Genomic DNA, 22,257 nt, shown 5'->3' on the forward strand with positions numbered 1-22,257 from the left:
CATGAGCATCAGAACTTTGTTCTCCTTGGAACATTTCACATGTTTCACAAAATGATCCAAAAACTGAATAAAGTTATCCTGCGTCATCCAGCCAGAATGTTTTGCATGTCCAACACCAACTGAACCAGGAGGAGCACCGATGTACATGTACTCCTTCACGTTTACTCTGGGTAAAATAATAAAAGGGGGGATATAATTTCCAATAGCATTTATCGCATTACATACTGTGACAAGAGTCCCACGTTCCTGAGATGTGGTTTGGCCAACCTGCTTAATCCCTCGCTCAGCAATTATTTTAGCAGGGCGGTGCACTGTTGTTACACCAGTCTCATCGATGTTCCAAATTGCTTCAGGGCCAAGTTTGTGTTTAGCAAGAACATTTTCTAAATTATCAAAAAAAGCGCCCACATTAACAGCATTGAAGCTTGAATTGCGTGCAATACTTGTAGCTTCAGGTTTTCTTATCGTCAGGGTTGGATTTCTTTTCATAAAAGAGCGATACCAATCAACACCCGCAATCTGGTTTTCATCCCATGATGCAGGATATTTTTTATTGTTTCGGGATGCAAACTTAAAAGCTAACTGACGGCAGCCTACTGTGCTCAAACCATGATGCAAGCGTGATGCTTTTTTCAGATATTCTGCAAGCATGGTCTCCTCCTGTTTTGTAAAAACCTGTTGTTGATGGTAGTTTGGCTCAAATGTCATTGAAGATGGTTCTGCATTTTTTGACAAGAATTTTTTAACATACCGCTGAAGGGTCATTTTGTCGATATCATACTTAAGTGCTGTTCTCCGCAATCCTATTCCATCGTCAACAACTTCTCGTACAGCTGCCTCCATTGTTTCAGATGAGATTTTCTTTCGTACATTGGTAGTAGGCTTCGGTTTGTAAAACATCGGCATCTAAAAAAAAAGAAAAAAACACTTGTAGTAACAAGTTAGTCCAAAGGATTAGTGTTGTAACCTAGTTTTACCTAGGTTTAGGCCTAGGCTCATAAAGTCTGAGATTATAAGTGGGCTAATTAAGTTAGACCTATTAGGCCGTAAATAACTACACAAATAAAAAATAAATGGCAAAATACCGGTAACTACAAACTCAAATCACACAAGCTAACATAGTTATAGGTTAAACTTAAAGTGGTCATTTTACAAGTTTAGCCAATAAAACCAACAGTATTTGACACAGATATATAAATATTTATAACAAACATTTATAAAAAATGGCTAAAGAAGATGAATTTGAATATAGGGAGACTTGATACAGTGTATCAAATATCCCTTTGAAAACTGTATCAAGTGTCCCTCTATGACCATTTTTCATAACAAGTTCCATATCTCCTTTGAGGTTAACTTAGAAGAGCTGAGGTTGATAGAGCATATATACTAAATATGTACCTTACAATGTAACATGTTATTTCAACTAAAAAATATAAATTATATGCGTGAGACACATTTATATAGATATAGGAAATACTTACTTTTAAGTGTGGAAATGAAATATTTCAAGACCATATGCAGATCATGTGCAGCAGATTATTCCAGACAACACAGGAAACTAGAAACAACCTAAAGAGTATCTGGTTTGATTTGCAGCTGATTCTAACCATAGAGTAATAAATTAGGTGGGGTGTATCAAGTCTCCCTATGTATCAAGTATCCCCGGTCTCTGAGACTACGTCAATGCAGCACCTACTTCAGAACTCGTTGAAAGTAACAATTTACTCATGATTTCACTAAGGCTCTTTTCGAGCTTATTGTTTATCCTTGACGATTTTTTCCAGTTGTTCCATGTTCCATCATGTTCAGCTTACTTTGAAGAGTAATCATTGTGAGTCATACATGTTAAGTTTCTTACGCACATTTTGAACATACTAACAATTCAATTCAGGCAACAAACTGTTACTTAATCAAAGTAGCAACTACCTTTAGGCCCCAAATATTAGTTATTTTAGGGTTTTAATTTATCCTCGTAGATTCTCAATTTCTTTAAGATATAAGATGTTCCGACGAAAGCTAATACAAAATTCAAAGTACAGTAGCACATTTTAGACATAATCTTCTGCGAGTACCGAATCAATCGCTACTCTGTTAGGGCTTCAATTTGCCATTGGAATCTCCATTCTTAAAGAGTTTCCAACATGTTCCGCTTATAACTAATCTTGAAGAGGTCTTCGATCATACCTGTCCAAGAACATCCTCGGAGTCAAGTTCTCGTCACGGCTGCAAGCAGACAGTTTGCTGCAGCTGCTGACGCTGCCCTTGTAGAAGGAGTGCGCGGTGGAGCAGCGCTCAGCTGATTGGTACGACCGCACGGACACGGCCGTGTTCGCCATCTCAACACGCGTGTCTTCAACCTTCATGACACGTTCCGACACGTCGACACTCGCACCACCGCGCCACTTGGGCGTAAACTCCTCCTCTTGGAACGTCTTGATGGAGAACTCATGATTCACTAACACTTTGGCTTTTTTCACGACACTTGGCACTCAAATCTTCCGCAGTGTTCAGCGGCAGCTCTGCTACATCTGAAACAAATAATGTAAATTAGAAATTAGGGAGTTATTGTTATGCTGTAGAGTTGACAAATCGTATGGTCGTTATAATCAAATAAATTTACAGCCATCTAAAGTCGTTAGTAAGACTGAGTTTGCATATTGTGGAAGGAAATTAAAACATTAAAATAAACCATTGTGTATCAGTCAACCTGAGTGATCTGGTGAACGAAATCAACATTTTTTTCAATAAACATTTATCAGCTTAAAGTACAAATGTATAGTCTGTATGACTGACCCTATCTCCTGGCCTTAAGACAATTGACTGCCACAGATAGACGAAGTGCAGGAGACAGGTTTCATCATACGGACTATTGCTTCAATAAGTCTCTTATTTTTGAATATAGTGAATCAACTATTGTTTCATCAGTGTTATTGACGAACGAACAAGTAACAAGTAAACATTTGTTGACACCGGTTTCAAATTATTTGTGTGGGCTGATGGGCTTTTTAATTTAAACCAATAAATTGCAAACACTACGACATGCAAAACAGCGCTAATTGCCTCTATACAACCACAACTAATTGACTTAGACTAAAAGATAGCAGTGTTTTACATAGATCGATATCGATAGACTACAATTAGCGAGAGTCCATAAACATCTCTATACGGTGGCCTAATGTGACCGCTATACCGGTTATCGATTTTGGCATCGATATATCGATAACGGACCGCACGCGCGCCCGCGGCTTGCGTCATTGCATAGCCAGTAAACAATACGGTAACCTTTCCCGGTTGCGTATTGTGCGGCAAGAAAGTTGCCGGACTTATGGCCTGGTCTGCACTTGCATATGCGCGTGTAATAGCTCGTGTTGGTACGCAAGCGCTACCGTTGAAAGTCGGGTTGTTTGTCAATGTCAACACGTTGTCCGATCACTCACGTGTCCACTAACAAGGTATCAACGTTGTCTGCTTTGTGAACGGTGTTGGTGCTGCACCGGGTTAATTATTTAGTAGAACGAAGATGTAATTGAATCACACATGATGCATTTTCCAGATACTTTCTGACACCTAAGTGTTTGGCTTCATTTAAGAACAACATTACCATTCAATGTAATTAAAAAGTACACAAACTACTACAATAAATTTTGTTCTGCCATTCCAATTCAGTAAAATCATAGCCAATTTTGGATTTTTTGAATTTGGGGTGCCAAAACTTACAACTACCAAGAGCTATAGACTTTCCTTTCCACCATCCACGATTTCCATCAATTCCTCTCGCACAGAAACAATACTGTACTAATCGAGAGAGAAAGTTGTGGATCTCTGTTCCAATCTGCACCTTCTCCATCGTACCCCAAACGAGCCTTGAGTCTATAAAAAGTAGTTCAGTTTTAAAAATCTGACATAGGATTTTCCCATTGATTAAAAATTCACTTAACCGCGTCTACAAGAGCACTACCCAATTCACACCTACAACATTAATCAAGGCCCAAACAACTTCAAACAAGTGATGCCAAGAAGTTGCTTCAATCCCTCGACCTTCAGATCCTTAAGGCCAATGGTGAATCAATTGCGTAACGCATGCGTGATGATACACCAGGAAGAAAACAGATTTAATCATGATGACGTGAACAAACTATACGGCCTCCGGAGGATGATCTCTAGGAGGATTCGACTATTCAAGGTTTATTGGAGGCACGAAGACGCTGGCTTACCTTCAGGGATGACCTAATCTTCTACATAGGCCTACACCTTGGATAACGTACCTTAACTGGGCAATGTAATTGTGTGCACCACCAGAATGGCAACTACTAGGTAGTAAACCTACATAGGTTGTTTGTTTTGCTGATGGACATGGCAAGTCACACTTTCTCACGTTAGCTTGTCAACAACCCTTTATAATGGCAAGCAGTGGGAGTAACTACAGTAGAACCTCGGTAACAAGACTCTTGGGGATTATTAAATGAGGCTTGGTGAGGCTTGCAATAAGATGTGATTAGGGGTAAAATGAATCCAAGTGGATTTGAAAATGATACATGTTATCAAGGGTGACTTGTTATCGAGGGTCCACTGTACTATAGATTTTTTAGCATATCACAAGAACTTCAATAACGTTTGAACCGTAATGTTCACATATATTGGGATTATGCAATTTTGTATAGAATTAAAAGGACCATGACATACTAAATTATAATCTTTTCCTGAAAATACTAATTTTTGTAATTTTATGTGGTAATCACGTTAACGAAAATATAAAAATCTCATGAATATACCATAGATAGCAAAGCAATCTATTTCACTTTCGGTTGTCCAGCCACAAGAATATCAAGAGCAATGGCCCAAAATTGCACCCGCGAAAAAAGACAGAAAACTCTCTAACCCGGCGTTTAGAACTCGTAGCACGATCTAGCGAATCTTCAATTACATACCTCGGCTTAAACATTATGAAACTGGAGATAATGACAGATTGTGGAGGTACCTTGACCCTAGGACACCTTGCCTTGAAGCATCTCGTCTGCCTTTGGTCTGGAGATTCTGTCGATCTTTGTTGATATCACGGTTCAAGGTCGCACAATAATTGCTTTGTTCTTTTAGCACTGTTCGTCAACAATGTCGATAGTTAATTGTGACATGGACGATTATTGCAGGGTTTTGTATTTTTTATTGATGGTCTGGGAGTCTGACGAATATGTCGATCTTTGTTACTCTGTTGACATCAGGGTTCAAGTTCGTCTAACTAAATGCTTTGTTCTTTTAGCACTGTGTGTCAACAATGTCGATAGTTAATTGTGACATGGCAGATTATTTTGGGGCATATATTTTTGTCCATTTATTATGGAACACCTCTTTTATGCAAAAAGATTATAAAATAAAAGTTTTCACATTTTAAAGTTACTCGCCATATTGGGAAATGGCCGTCATTTGCAAAACAGTAGACTTATTTCTTAACGTGTTATGAACTTTCTATGAATACTTCTTCGTTCTTTGCATTTACTCTGGAAACTTAACCCCTTTAGGAGCACAGGATGCAGAATGTACAAAGCAAGCCATTTCTTTTCAATGTGTAACACGATGTAGCTCTGAAACGAGTAGCTTTAGAGGGAAAATGTTAAGAATAAAACGTTGTAAAATTGCATTTCCACTCTAAAAGCAATTCTAGTTGTTCCTTGAGAAATTTGAAATGTTATGACATAAATTGTTTAAGTCCTCCGTTTGATGTTCTTTCTAAATGTAATAGTTTCTGAGATACCAACAGTAGCACAGTTACTGTATACAATATCTAACCCATACTTCAGAAAATTATCGAATTAAATTAAAAACACGCTAGTTTAAATTGAGTGAAAATCGGTTATTTTGAACGTTATTCCACCACATTGAGCATCACATTAGGTAATACACATAAATTTGATGCTTGTACTTGCATGTATCGTGTATGTATTGTGTTGTACTTATACACTCGTACAATACATGCGCACATCTACCGTCTCAACATATGACCTAGGAACTAGACCTTGTAAGGTTTACATCCTTATAACCCTGTGCACGCATCTCGCCTTTGTTTAATCGATTCAGTACCACACTTTAATCAGATGGTTTACGCGTTGTCAGTGATTTTCCTATGTGACACTTTCAAATATTAGTGTTAGTTACGTTTACCAACTGTACATACAATGTGTAAGACCGTGACTTTCGTTTATGTTTGCCCAACTTTTTACCCCAAAATCTTGAACACACGTAAAAGAAGATCGACACTAATATTTACCATAAACTATTATAACAGTAGACAAACAGCAAAGATGATAAATTCCATAGATTCTTAGCAAAATATCAAAACACAACCAATTTCCACAAACGCACACTCGCACACACGCTCACGAAGCGTCTAATTTACATAATAGCCTGATACAAACACGCCCACACAGCTGATTCTATCTTTGTCCTTCGTGTTTATTTTCGGGAATTACCATTTTTCACTGCTAAACACACGTCTTTTCAGTGTTTACACGGCCGTATCTCAGCGTAACGACGTAGCCCACCTTATATAGCGTAGCCCAGACTAAATTCGTCTGCAAGTTCTCGTATTGTTTCTACACGACGTATTTTTACGCTCTGTCATCTCGGGAGGGGGTGATCCGATAAGAAAAAATCATGTTCAGTTTTAGCGAATGGTTGTACATTTGCATTGTTTATTGAGCATGGAGTGACTTTGTGAAGGCATCTAGGGTTGAGGGGTTGTCGAATGTCTAAAAAGATTAAACTGTAAAATATTTGAGTCGGAATCAATAGATTCCGCAATAGCCAGTCGGCTCTATTTAAAATTTAAGTTTAATGTCTTTTAGGTGTGTAATGTAATTTGTAAACCCAACTACTCCCCAACTATTCTTTTTTTTCGTGTGAACAAGCCGGAGCGTGAATATCAGATGTAAAAGCGAGGCAAAGGCGATGGAAATCTCCGCGAAGCGAGAAAAACGCAGCAGGAAAGAAACAGTTTGTGTTGTTTACGGTTTGTCAACCCGACGATTTTCTCTTACCTAACCTTCCTTCGTAGCACGCTTGTAATGTCTAATTTAACGGTAATGTCTAATTACGTCACAAACAGTACAGTAAAAAGTAACTGTTACACTATTGACTTCGGATACTGAAGTAGATATCCCACGTATGGACAGAATGTAGTGGGTTTACTCAAATATACCATAGATTGATGATATATCTCAGAGTATTATATATTTTTTTCATTTGTGTATGATAGGTAATGGGGTGCAAACGTGTATATAATCGTTGCGCAGAAGCTTCTATGTGAGTAACTGCAACGGCTGTTTCAGTAGGACGGGACCGCAACGTTGCCAGTTTTGTCTCGCCGCAGACTAGTAGATGATATCATAGATAAAACATACTCCCTTGTGTTGGTTAGTCTATGATGCTATGTGCATGGAATACGATAAGTAACCCTTTCAATTTGGCAACAAATTGTGAAAATAAATAAAAACGGTAGCACAACGGGGCACAGGCGTTGGTTCGGTTGTATGTCAATTTTTTTACCGAACTGGAAGGAACTTATTTTAAACTGGCTATTACAACTTCTATATGGGAATACAATGTTTACGCCAAGTTATGCGTTATATCAGGGTTCGTACTCGAGTCACAATGTCCAGTTGAATGGCAAGCAGAGAATGTGAGGGGATTTTCTTAGTGGAACAATAAACAACGTGAACTTGACTAAGGGCAATAGACTAAGTGTGATCGAATCAGGAAACTTAGAATTTGAGGGTACGAAAGCTTGCACCTTTTTGTATGCTTGCAACAAATGGAAGAGGCATTTACAGTCATTTTATTTAATTTTATTTAACCGTCATGGTACTTAATTGTTTAAGTCGAGTAAAGATTCTATTAAAAATGAACAGTGGGTTCTACTAAAATAATCTACGAAAGGAACATTAGTCAAGTTAGAAACTGATTTACTTTAAATCACCTCTGTATTATTAGATCACTTTATAATCAGCATAGTAATAACGGATCAGATCTTGTTGTGGGTATCAGAACAAAAATGTAAGTTAAATGAGTGAAAACACGTATTTATAGAGTTAGGGGTTAGAGCCAACGATATCCAACACTCCATAGAGCATTTATCTATTACAGATTCCAGAGACACCCGCAACGACACCCGCAACGACACCCGCACGCACCCGCACCCGCGGCAGCCCGGCCGAGGAGAGAGTAGAGTAGAAAGTAGGGTTGGGGTCAAGGATGTTGATGTCACTATCATATAACGTTGTGTAACTAGCGATCTGTATAACTATAGGATGAACAATAACTACAGTTACAACAATAACTACGGCGACAATGGTGGCCACAGTCTCACTTCCCTATCTTTGTTCGGAGCCCGTTGAAAAAATCTTGACAGTTTGAATAAAAAAATATAAGTATCCATATTTCTCATCCTTATGGAACAGCTGAAGCCAATTGTATTGTTAGTTCTGTCCGGTGCACTGTAGAGGTTGTGTTTTCTTGTTTCTTATTCCAGTCATTGACCACCTCTTTAAACCAAATAAAATGATATAATCATACACAATAACTCGTCTCCCAGATTATATGGCCAAAGGTTTATTGCAGCATTAACTCACCGAACCCTAGTTTTTTTAAACAAATGGTAAAGCACAAATTATAAAATTAACCCTAAAATAATATAAACAATATTTCATTGACACTAGCGGTCAGTGTCGCCGGACATGAACTAGACACGAAAACGAGCTTCAAAATTTACAATGGGAATAGAAGTCAACTTGTGTTGGTTAATCAATGGTATGACGTTTTATGTATGGTATGACATTAATAACCAATGGAACGAAATTTGTGTTGTAATTCCTGTGAATCAGATGAAAAATCGTTTCTTATAATGACACGTTTGGAGACCATAAAATATTTAAATATTTGATATTTTTTAATTTCGATTTTCCTGAACTCGTAACTATTTATAGCTATTCGTAGCACTTGTTCATGTAATTAAATACACACTTGTAACATGATGAGTAGCTTCTCCGCCTTCTCCGTACGATCTACAGTATGTTCGTTCGTAAAAAGATAATTTCTTTATATTAATACTGTTCCATTTAGTAGCGCGGTATTAATTTATTACGATTTTTAACAAGTAGTCTTCTTTTAAAAAGAGCAAAATTTGGTCAATTGATTTAACCAAAGAACTTAGGTATGGGCATACATTAAAGCGATATTCAGTAAATTTACATTTGATTGAAAGCACAAAATCAAGAATCAAACATTAGTTTTTAAATTGCATTTTTCTGGCACAGGACTTATTGCTCATTATTGAGGCAACCACCAAAGATTACCACTGCCGGTGCTGCATTACAAACATTTAAGAAATAAACTATTTTCCCTTGAAGATGCAAGCTTTCTGAAGGTTGCTGCAAATTTGTTATTTACAACAGGAAATTCTATCTGTGGTTACCATGATGAACATAACCTATGAACACCATGACCTTTTGGAATAATGCTGGATGCAGGAGTTTGGTTTACACTATACAATTTACCCAGCTTATTTGTAAACATCTTTAACAGCTTAGGTATACTCTAATATCACCGTTACTTATTTAATGTTGCAAATTAGTATTGATTTAAATACTTTTAGTTTCGATAATGCAAAAGTGAGACAAGGTTTTTTTTCGTAGACAAAGCTAATGTATTTTTACAAATTTTCATTAACGGGTTGTCATGTTAAAGTATTTTATTTCCGGGGCAAAATTTGTTTGGATTTTCATTTTTAAGTTCTCCCTATACAGTTGAAACACAGCTAAACATCATCCTTGTCCGTAGACTTTTCCTAAACCAAAACTGTAAAATTATTTAATTGCTAATCGCTATTCTAGAGGCCGAAATAAAAATACGTAATCAAAATAAACATAAATAAAATATTCATACTTTTAGGCGCACAGCCTTAAACTGCATATTCATTTCTTTTTACTGTCACTGTAACACTATTGAAGTACAACTAAACAATACTGATCTATTAAAAATAATAAACTAATATTGAAATTCCTCGTTGGGTTCATATACAGCACTATAATTAAAACTGGCTCTATAGAAGAAATTAGAAAATAAATAAACACCAGAGATAATGGTGTTTTTTATAGATATTTTATTATTTTTTTAAACCAAAATAGAGTTAGGAATTAGAATTTTCTTCTTCGACGATACCTATTGATTAATTTGACTTAACAATTATTTTGGTACCTTTAAATACATCCTTGGCTTGGTAAACAAAAATCATGTGAGTTTTTATTTGTCCACAATTTTGCAAGAATGCTTACTTTAATTTTGTACCCTTTAAGTGTTTTCACACTAAAAAGAGATTGGCGAAATGACGTTTAAAAGCATAGATGGTCCACTTCGGGAATTTCATATGTTTTAATGGTGCCTTCGGTGAAATTTTCGCCTGTTATCGCAGCGGTGTTCACGAGTTGACCCGGCTGTTATCAGATTGTAGCTCACACTTTAGTTATGTAACAGAATGTTTTCTCCATCCTCGCCTAGCGGCGGCTGTGGCGGTCGCCCTACTGGACCACTACATATGCTGGTTTGGAGTGATGAGAAATATATGTATGTAATTAGCATTTAAGTACATTTAATTGTTTTTACTAATCTCGCCGAGGATTAAACATAATTTTTATGGATCACCTTTAAATATTAGGTGACTTTAAGCACGGAGATGCTTAAGTGCGTTTATGTGTTATAACTTTTAAATGATTTTTAGGCCTACAACCTTTAAAATCATTACGAAAATAACTACTGATTTTCAAACAAATGTTCTCCATCTAGTAACAATAGATGCACACAGTGTAAAATTTCTCTAAAATAAGAGAATTAGGTTTCGTCAACATGAATACATGTCTTATAATTTTTAAATGATGTTTAGGCCTACAACCTTTAAAATCAATACGAAAATAACTACTGATACATGTTCAAACAAATGTTCTCCATACAGTAACAATAAATGCACACTGTGGAAAATTTAGTCTAAAATAAGAGAATTAGGTTTCGTCGACATGAATACATTTAAGCTTTATCGGAATCACGCAAAAAAACCAAAAGCCTTTACAACAGGATGTAAAGTACGACATTTTATAACTAACTAGTAGATAACGTGCATATGAAAAGAAAAATCTTTAAAGAATAATCCATAAATATGCAGGCGATTTAAACCCCGACGTTTTTCAACGCAAAACTTGATAACAATCATTGTTGTAGCAGGGGATTAAATTTCGGTTAGCTTTTTCATGAAATTCTAGCTCGCTGTAGGTTCATATTTTAGTTTCTAGTTTGACACACATGTTGTGTTGTAAGTCACATCATCAGGTTTATAATTTACGTTTAAAAATTTTACTTTGTCTTAGAATGAATAAAAATGATTATATTCATTTATCTCGATAAAAGTATTGCACCGATTTCTCGACCATACATCCATATTATATTCGTAATAGATTTTCTGGTATAGGCAAAAAATTGTATATATTAAATTAACTAATATTTTAGTTCATCTATGCTCAGACTTTGACTACGATCTAACTATAAACTTCGATTTCATGTAATCGAAAAAAATTCTATTCGATAAGTAGTCGTAGAAAATTCTAAGTAATGTTCTGCTTTTAGTCGTAAACTTCAACATCTAACTTGTGCATGCGGTTTTACAATTTGCATAGTCACAACCGTGTACAGAGCTACTGCCCACTGCCCAGGGTGCCTGGGTGTGAAAGGGTTACACTCACATCCATAGTTTCACATCCATATTCATACGTTCACCAGGGCTTTCACTGCTGCGAATGTGATATAAAAACAAACACGAAAGTTGAAAATGCAAAAGCGATTGTGAAACGGTTGGTACAAGTGAATGTAACCGAATAAATACTGCAGTTCAAGTTACTGACTCCCGTAATGAATATTGTTAAGATTTTGAATACTTTCTTGTATATTCACTATGTGTGACTGTAGATTGAATACTGGTAAATTCGTCACCAATATCAATCAACTGAATACAGTTTTAAGGCACGTTTCTCTTAGTAGGAAAATAATAATATCCTTTTAGTAACGTAACAGAGAATAGATTAAACATTCAATAACATTAACCCTAAAATAAGGGGGAAACCCGTTAGTTGATATAAGTGCACTTAAATTTAAATGGTTATGAAACAACGGCTTCATAATAGGATGAAAAGTCTACTAGCAGTATACAATGTAATGGAAGAATGTACGTTTAAAACGAGTGTTAATTTGAATAAAAACATCGCTCAAAAAATTATGTGTCAAATTACTTAAAAATTTTATCTCTTACAACTTACACGATTTAAAAAGCTAAAAACATTAATAATTCCATAGCACAAACAAACATGCAGCTTTTCTGTGATAAAAAAATAAACCAATTGAAAATCTTGTGGATTTTAATCGGATATGTGATAATATATTATTTGAGATACAACGTATTTTTCATTTGACCATGTTACATTCACTATACCTACGTTTAATACGCAACTGTTATGTTTCAATCCAAGACTTCATTAAATACAGCCACTGAAGTCTCCCGCACTATTAATCAAGGCTCCGTGGTGTAAAGCACCGTTTTACACCAAAGTATAGATTTATAGTGTGAGAGACTTAAATGATTGTATTTAATGAAGTCTTCGTTATCTAACCAACGATCGATATATTGAGCCTAATTACGAGGGGAGTAATGAAATACTAAACACACTTGGGATAAGTGAACTGCTCTAACGTGGTAGTTACGGTTCGGTTAGACGAGTTATGGTTAGTTATAGTAGTTATAGTTACTAGTTAGTTACAATTTAACGACTTAGCGGGCTCAGAGTTACAGTGTTCACAGAACTATTAGGAAGTACAAGTGACATTAGAGTTACTAGATGTGTTTGGGAAATCTTCCGAGTTCCTGGTAGTTTTTGTAGATAATTACAGTGTATTTACGTCGTCATCATTGCTTTTTATAGTTAGTTTGCCATGTTACATTATAGTGTTCGCACGACTTTTCCCAACTAAAATATAGTGATTTTTTACAGTGGAAAGTTTTATATTTGTGTTGTATAGACTGATAATTGTTTTATTGTCAGTTGTGGAGTGTTTTGTAGCAGAACTACTTTAACTGCAACTTCATAAATGTATCTTCAAATTTCTTTGTTCAAGTAGATTTTGACCCTTTGTTTTTGAGGTTATAGATAATTGTGCATCTGGTAAATTGGTTTCCGAGAACAAAAGTGAAGTATGAGAGAAAGAATCAAACGTTTTTAGGTTTCTTTGATATAATTCATCGATTAAGGACGTCGTTTTGTATATGAAGTTCCTACTAAATTCCTAATAAATTACAGCAGAATTTCTTTTCTGCCTTAAATGGTCGTTGAGATAAGCTAATGTTTGATAATTAATCTTAATGTTTTCTTGGAATTTATCTTTCCTTGTGCGGAAGTATTAGGAAGCGTCTTTAGTAACATCCCTGCTAAAAAACCAAAGACTGTTCATTATATAGAACCGGTAGACATTCACATGTTCAAACGTATTGCAATAGTAGGTATTCCGTTGTAAAAAAAATACGAAATCATTTCAAGCATTTTTACTTTTGTGGCAAGTAAAACATTAAACTTAGAGTCCCACTTCTAACCTATTTCCTCCTCTTGAACCACATAAACTGTACAAAAATGTAGGTCTACGCTGGATTCCACCACGGGACGACATTAATCCAAGGAATTCTACGGTTAGTGTCGAGTGATTCTTGAACATTTCCAAAACAGCTGACTGGTTATTGCCACAGCTGATCTAGACAATGGCCAAAGACAACCGAAGGTAAGCCGAAGACAGGCTGCATGTCAAGGAGATGCCACTGCCGTATAAAGCCTCGCGACTTTACATGTCTTTGACGCGATTACCTTGCGTTGTTTCGAATGTTTCGTAATGTTTCAGTGTCATGATTAGCCACTGTCATAGTCATAGACAACCAAAGAAGGGACTTAGCCCAAGCCTTTACGAATTAAATAGTTGGTGAGCGCATTAATATAGCAAATCTGTTCATTTCTAAGTCTCGACCAATGGTTTAAGAATAACATATGAGAGAAAATGTTTGATTAAGCCTACCTAAAAAAACAACAAAACAGATAAGGCTCTAAGAAAAATGCAGTTGCCTAACGCAAGATAGTCCTAGTTAACCATTTCAAAATCACCATTTATGTTTAACTTGTCTTGAATGATTGCTAAAATTGCACAGAAAACTTCTTTCTTGTATTGTAATAAATTATTTTTCATCCATCCCTACAAATCTGACTAAATAAAGTTACTGAAGCTAAAGTACACATTTGACCAAAACTTAGTAGAAGTCAGTAAAAAGATTATTTGGAAAGAATTTAACTTAAATTTGAAACAAAAAAAAAACAATACCTGTATATCTGTAATATCTGTAAATAACGTTAAATCAAAATCGCAAGGAAATTGGATATTTTATAGTGTTTTTCATTTTCCATTAAGCTTGATAATAATTACACTGGCAAATTGAAACCAAGAGTTCAACTTTTTTAACTTTACACTTTCAAGATTTCATCATATACGTACGTCGTGACCACAATAACTTAACTTACATAACAGATACCAATCCGATCGAGCAATAATCTAACCAATAGGAGTAAATCACATGAAATCATCCGGCCTTGAGTGACCTTCTGAGGTCGCACCAGGTTTGCCAACCGAAATTACTCTCTACCGCTAGAAAGCCAGGGAACAATTAAATGAGACCATAGCAGCCTGGGACCTACTGTGATAGCTGCTTAATGTGGGAACTAGTGTCGAAATAGTGAAACCGTGGCCGCGTCCTCGGTCAATTAAACAACACAAGGGCGAGTGTGTGTGTGTGTGTATTTGCAGTAATCGTAGCTCCGTGTGTGTGGGGTGTAATAGAGTGTTGGGTCCAAGAAGAGGTATACAAATTTGTACTTACCCATTTATGCACAGATCAATTTAAAGATGTACATCAAAACCTCCTCTAGTACAATACCTCTGCTTTGGCGTGTGGCAACGTCGCATCGGCCGCCCTATTGCCATGGTAACAATGATAACACACGTGTAAACATAACAACTGCGCATACGCTCCATTAGAGCAACAACAATTTCAGTAGGCCGAGTCTGCGGTGTTGCCACTTTTGTCTAGCCGTGGCCTTGTAATCGAAGAGGCCATGCTCATGCGTATACGTTGTAGTTTTGACGCTTATTGTTGGACAGCTGATTGATTGGGGTATATTGCTTGAACGATGCTACCAACCTAATTTTCTCTGGTACAGCTGTACTAAAAATGAATAAAAAACTAAATTTTATGTTGAACAATAAGTGAACTAATGCGGCTATTACTTCTGGTAACGAAACATATGCTTAACTGCTTGGTGACTCGCTGTGGATGGATTTCAGTTTGAATTATTCCAGTTTTCTGATTGAAACGCCTTATTTAACTGGTATGTAACAGTTAAAATATTCCATAAACTCTATTTTTACTGTTTTAAGTATCGTTTACCAATATGCCACTATTTTGTCCCTATAAATTCTAGGGAGCTGAAAATTTTCACAGAATGTACGTAAAACCTACTTTACAAGTGATATAATTATAGTTGTATTATTTTAAATCTAGACATAAATGGGCATGTGTTTGTACAATAAAAGTCTTAACTTCTTCGTGGGACACACTGTATATCGCCTGTTAGTATGTTACGCGTGCGAGAACTCGTCTCTACGAAGTTTTCCACGCACGGATGGTGTTGCATTCGCCACCACTCGGGTGCGTAATTACGGCCTAGATAGGTTACGATGGCCCAAACTTGTTACGTATGGGAACCGATGGTCTGTGAGAAACGCGGCGTAACAGTAATCTTACGTCTTAGAACAATAGTTTGCTTTATTGCTGTAAGAAAGATCGGTGAGTTATTGAGGTACATTATACGTGTATTTTATCACCGGTAACTACCGTATGCGAAAGTAACTTGCTGGTATAGGTGGAGACAGTTAACAGGTTATTGTCAAAACACTCCGGTATGGGATTTATCATATTCGTGATATCGGACAGTTTTCGGATGTTTTCTATTTAATTACGCGGGCGTTGACGTAGTCTTTTTATTTGTCTATTGGTTATTTTACTATGTAACATAAAACGATTTCAACCAATAGCCTCATTTGCAATTTCCTGCGTGTCCTTTGGTATTGCAACCATAGAGTAAGGGACGCACCATAAAGTCATTAAGATGTAGACCTAAGTATTTAGTAGAAATAAAAAAAATTATTAATTAATTATCATAAACGCATAGGGTTTTGAAATAACCAAGGAATCGCGATCATGCCTATAAGTATTAGCTTTGACTAGATAGACATTCCATCCTCATGTTAAAGTTGTCGCCAGTTTTAAAATCAACATCCTCGTAGTTGATGTGAGTCGCCGACAGATTGTGCTGATGTAAATTACAAATTTTTGTCGAATACACACTTTTTTACCAAGTTAAAATTATGTAACGCCTTGTTGTGAGCCACCGAAACTATGTCAGCGACAAAAATAACGTAAAAATAGAATTTTAGAGACGAGCGCATTTTGGAGACTTGCTCACACAACAATTGTATTATTTAATAAAAGGTAATGAAATGTCTATTTCACACGTCAGTCCATCTATGGTCAAAAGTCGCGCACAGTAGTCAAAGATGACGAAGCAACATTGAGTCAGGCAGAGTCTGAGTTATGCAAGGCGAGAAATCGGCATTTATTACAGATCTTTCACTCTCCGTGTCTGAGAGCCGGAAATAAATGAGGTGTGACAACGAACGGACGTTCCTTCCTAAAGTGACGTAGCCAAGCCACTCAAAGGCTGGACAAATTTAAAATTTATTATAATTTTGAATGCGATAAAAATACGAGTTTTAAGCTTTGTTAGAAAAGATTTTTTTTAAGTCATTGAATAAATTTTGAATCTTTATAGGTGTTAAACAGAAAATAGCTCCTCTTTCTACAGCGAATTCGGTTTCGTATTAGAATAAGTTTAGGGGTTTAATTCTTACTAAGTTTCTTTGAAATACTTAAAAAAATACCCAATCTAAAATGCTATAGAATCAATCGGGTTTTCAAGCATCAACCAACCACGTTGTAGAACTTAAATATGACAGACGTCGAAGTAGCTGCCACGGCTTTTCTGTAAAGTAGCTTCTACGATTAAATTGACTGACTTTGAAAGATACGATCGGGGATTTTCATACTACAACTTCGGTGACGCAAACATCTCTTGATTTTTATCCAGGTGAAATCTTGAGAATAACCTAGTATGGTATAACAGTTTTTTTTTCATAATCGAGCTTGAAATTCCTCTTAAATCCCAAAGAACCCTGGAGATTATGGTAATTGTACGTTCTACTTGTAGCCCAGTCAATGAATGCAATAAAACAGCCTTTTTCGCAACTAAATGGTGGAAAGCTGGATTTTTTATATGTGATAGAACCACATGAGAGGTGTATTTTCCCAAAAGTCCCCACTTCTACCCCTTGAGCTTTCCCCCCCACCCCCCTCCAAACATAGAAATTGCAGTGATTTACTTAATTGATCATAATTCGAATGTTATGAAAGCTATCGAGCTGCAATTTGTTTTATTTTATTTCTGATTGGTTTTCCTACAACTTTTGTATTTATAACATGTTTCTAAAACCAATACTTAGGAAGATATAAAATTTAAACTTCGTTAAAAGCTTTGTTTCAGAGTGCAAAATCTTGTTTTTCTCTATGTATACTTTTAAATATAAATAATACGCAAATATGGTTCAAACAAAAGTTTTAGTACGTTTTTCAAGGTTTACAAATATATTATTGGTTAGTCATCTAGGTGACCGGGTGAAGAGCTGAGCGTCGGCAAAGTGAGCGCGTGCGCGCTAGTTGAACACCTCTGCGCTGCGTCATCGCATCTAGCCCAGCCAATAAACGCACCAACTGCCTTTTTTCGTAGCTAAATAGTGGAAAGCTGAGATTTTTATATGTGATGGAACCACTTAAGACGTGTATTTTCTAAAAGTTCCCGATTCCCCCCCCAACCCCCCCCCCAAAACCCCCTCAAAACCTTGAAATTACAGTCGCTCACTGTACTGGATATAATTCAAATTCTACGCTTGCCATCGTAGTGAAATTTGGTTTGTATTTTTTATAATTAGTTTATCTACAACTGTTGTACTAAAGATTTTCTTATAAAACTATATCCACAGAGATATAACATTTAAACTTTTTTTACAATGTTTATGTTTAAGAGTACACAATTTTGTTTTACCCTCTATATATTTTTCCCAAATAAAATACGCAAAATGTTTCAAACAAAAACTTTAGTATGTTTCTTAAGGTTTATAAATATATATTTGATTAGTCATCTGAAAAAAACTGATGTAGTGTTGGGCGTCGGCATTGTCGGCAAAGACACCGGGTGCAGGCTTCCGCGTAGCCCAGCCCCGCCCGTCGATGCGTCACGTCATAGGCACCGACATCGCTAATTTTTCAAAGGTTTTATACAAATGCTATGGCCTTGTACTTTTTAGTTTACTACCAAAACAATCTCTATCCAAGCTTAACCGTTAACAGTAAAAACAATTATTATTTAGATGGAATACAATATTTTTTTTATAACCAGTTTTGGTTCAGGTAAATTAATCTCTACCTACTTACTTGTTATACTTGCAATACTTTTAATACTTGATTTCTTCATATTTGACCAACGAAAGTTCGATAGATTGAGGTATAGAACACTAGGCCTAATAAACACTTTAAAAATCACTATAAACATACTCTTTGCTCTTCCTTACGTTACAATGTGCTTTCCATTATCTACCACCAATGGGACTCGCTTTGTTCCCCGCAAGACTTATACTAACTGCGCCTCGCGGCCAGTAAAGATCTAAATAGTAAACTGAAAAAAATACTAATTAGATGAAACCTAATCATTTGTACATTTCTTAAATTTATTGTTGGTTTTAACTCGTTTATCTATTAAAATAATAATTTATTTAATTATTTCTGTCAATGGCTAAACCTATTGACAATAATATACATGGATACATATATTACATTACATAAAGCTGGGTAAGAAACATACTGAACCCAATGATGAGATGATCCAATTCGCCTATGGGTCTGAGGATGATTGGAGTGTCGAATCGAAATCTACCACCACTTACCATCTTTTATGTATATTTACAGTATTGTCAGTAACATTATAAGTGTAAATTTATGTTTTATGTGTTAGACTATTAGACGTATTTTCTTTTATTTACTTTCCAATTAATTAATGTAATAAGGCATATATCCAAAATTTATAAATAAGTAAGTAAAAAACTATTTGTGTCCCCATACATGCAGGCAAGACTATTTACGGGATACATACAAGCAGATTATTCAAATTTCTTAACATATTGTGTAGATGTGTCAATCAAATTGAGGTTTTTTTCGTAAAAATTGGCAGCAATGTATTACGAATCTGCTTTACGGCACTAATACGTGGTCCAGATCAATCATTTTTAGAGACTCTATACTTTGAATCTTGGTGAGGTTCTGTTCTCTAATATTTTATTGCTTTCATGTTATCTAAAAAATTTGTCAGCATAATAGTTCTTTATTGGTTTTTGGTAGACATTATGCAAACGTTTAACATCGCTAATAAAGATGAAGGCGCTTATTAAGTGTTTTAAAATCTCCTCTATATAGACTTAATAAAAAAGTTAGTTTTAACATTGACTGGTTTTAATTTGTGTTCCTTACCATGATTAAAAATGGCTTATGAATAGTACCGACAGTTTTTTACGTTGTTCGTGATACTATTTTCACAGGCTTACAACTTATGACAGAGCAGCCATATTTTATTTGCTAGCGGGAAGCGTGAAGAGAGGGACATATCAACGATAGGACGCAGTTTGTATCAAGGATTAGTGAGTCGACGAAAATTTTTACTGACCGTGAGGTGATTCATTTAGTCACGGTTTAGCTTGGAAACAGATTGTTTTGGTAGTAATGTAGGCTACAAATTAGGAAGTCTTAGGATTTATATAAAACAGTTGAGAACTTAGCGGTACGGGTCCTTATTAGGCTATGTATCGACGGGCGGGGCTGCGCGGATGCTGATGACTAATCAAATATATATTTATTTATAAACCTTAAGAAACATACTAAAAATTTTGTTTGTAACATTTTGCGTATTTTATTTGGAAAAAAATATATAGAGGGTAAAACAAAATTGTGTACTCATTAACATAAACATTATAAAAAAAGTTTAAATGTTATATCTCTGTGGATATAGTTTTATAAGAAAATCTTTAGTACAACAGTTGTAGATAAACTAATTATAAAAAATACAAACCAAATTTCACTACGATGGCATGCGTAGAATTTGAATTATATCCAGTACAGTGAGCGACTGTAATTTCTAGGTTTTGAGGGGGTTTTGGGGGGGGGAACGGGAACTTTTAGAAAATACACGTCTTAAGTGGTTCCATCACATATAAAAATCTCAGCTTTCCACTATTTAGCTACGAAAAAAGGCAGTTGGTGCGTTTATTGGCTGGGCTAGATGCGATGACGCAGCGCAGAGGTGTTCAACTAGCGCGCACGCGCTCACTTTGCCGACGCTCAGCTCTTCACCCGGTCACCTAGATGACTAACCAATAATATATTTGTAAACCTTGAAAAACGTACTAAAACTTTTGTTTGAACCATATTTGCGTATTATTTATATTTAAAAGTATACATAGAGAAAAACAAGATTTTGCACTCTGAAACAAAGCTTTTAACGAAGTTTAAATTTTATATCTTCCTAAGTATTGGTTTTAGAAACATGTTATAAATACAAAAGTTGTAGGAAAACCAATCAGAAATAAAATAAAACAAATTGCAGCTCGATAGCTTTCATAACATTCGAATTATGATCAATTAAGTAAATCACTGCAATTTCTATGTTTGGAGGGGGGTGGGGGGGAAAGCTCAAGGGGTAGAAGTGGGGACTTTTGGGAAAATACACCTCTCATGTGGTTCTATCACATATAAAAAATCCAGCTTTCCACCATTTAGTTGCGATAAAAAACATTTATTGACTGGGCTATTGTAAGTGGTACTCACGTATCAATATGAAGATCACTGGTTTGGCCCTGAAACAGTTGTCACTTAGTCAGTAACAAAACCTCACAATACATCTCACCCTGTCTAATTAATATTTGGATTTATGCACCTCTAAGTTGTTATATACAATTTCTATATATAGTTCGGCCGCTTAGAAAGCGACCTCCTCCAGCATTGGTTTAGCATTAGCGCGCAGGTCGTTTTCTAAGCGGCCGAACTATAGTAATAACATAAAGTTTCTTTACGTTTCTTTGACACACTGACCAACTAGAACGATCCAACCCGATAGCTTTTTTATTTCAGTTAAGAAATTATTACGGACCTTTTATATCAAGATTAGTAAAATGTTTTGACAACGTTCCGGAATATAAAATTTGTTCGCATCATCAAGTGAACAAATCAACCAAACAAATCAAGCCAAAGCTACTTGTGACTATCAGCTGGTGAACTAACCTTAAAGGTTGGAAATCACAAGTAATCTTCGTCTTGGCTTGTGTATCTTCTTATGTCTAGGCATTTTCTCACCAGAGGACGAAACTTCCTCAAACTCCAGAAACCGAAACGTGAAAAATTTTGTTATCTACTTATCTTGATGGAGTCAACAATAATTTATTACCTCACCTCACCAACTCCATTAACTTTAATGATAGAGGTTATTTATTGAAGACTGGAGAACAACAGTAGTTCTACAGCAGTTAAAAGTAAGAGTGGTCGAGTATCAGCTACCATATACATACAGTACACACCACCCACAACTCTCCATTAGCAAAGTAATGTTCTTACACCCGCCTTGTCGCCGACTTTCTCCCGGGAGGAGTCCTTTGTTTCGTGTTATTAAATCTTATTAGAATAATGTAGCGATTTACAAGCTGGCTCTCTAATGAGAATGGGGGCAATGAGTTGGGTTATCTTATTATCTTGCGATGTTTAACAGTATGGTGCATTAGAGGGTTGAGAAAGTATGCTGTACTTTACATATCATGCAAACATTACTATGAAACAAGTTCTTGTTTGTGTACTATTTTCGTTGTGTTCGTCTCCTACCCCCTGAATAGAGATTTAGATTTCTGATACCAAAATGTTCGAGTCTTTTATTT

General features: G+C 35.9%; 1 protein-coding gene across 2 annotated transcripts in view; it reads right to left on the minus strand.

Moving 5' to 3' along the window:
• Window positions 1-22,257, minus strand: part of LOC129005749 (uncharacterized) — a 99,579-nt gene that overhangs the window by 12,999 nt on the left and 64,323 nt on the right. The window contains exons 4-5 of one of the 2 annotated variants that reach the window (XM_054434741.1): window positions 21,161-21,189; window positions 2,185-2,528 (exon numbers count right to left, since the gene is read on the minus strand). In XM_054434741.1, coding sequence (XP_054290716.1) covers window positions 2,185-2,363 — 179 coding nt within the window. In that variant the 5' untranslated portion in view covers window positions 2,364-2,528; window positions 21,161-21,189. The remainder of the gene's footprint in view (window positions 1-2,184; window positions 2,529-21,160; window positions 21,190-22,257) is intronic. The other variant, XM_054434742.1, reaches the window with a different exon arrangement.

The sequence above is a fragment of the Macrosteles quadrilineatus genome, unplaced genomic scaffold (assembly GCF_028750875.1).
Source record: "Macrosteles quadrilineatus isolate MER2022 unplaced genomic scaffold, UCM_ALF_1.0 Scaffold_32__1_contigs__length_1466915, whole genome shotgun sequence".
NCBI classification, from domain to species: Eukaryota; Metazoa; Arthropoda; class Insecta; order Hemiptera; family Cicadellidae; genus Macrosteles; species Macrosteles quadrilineatus.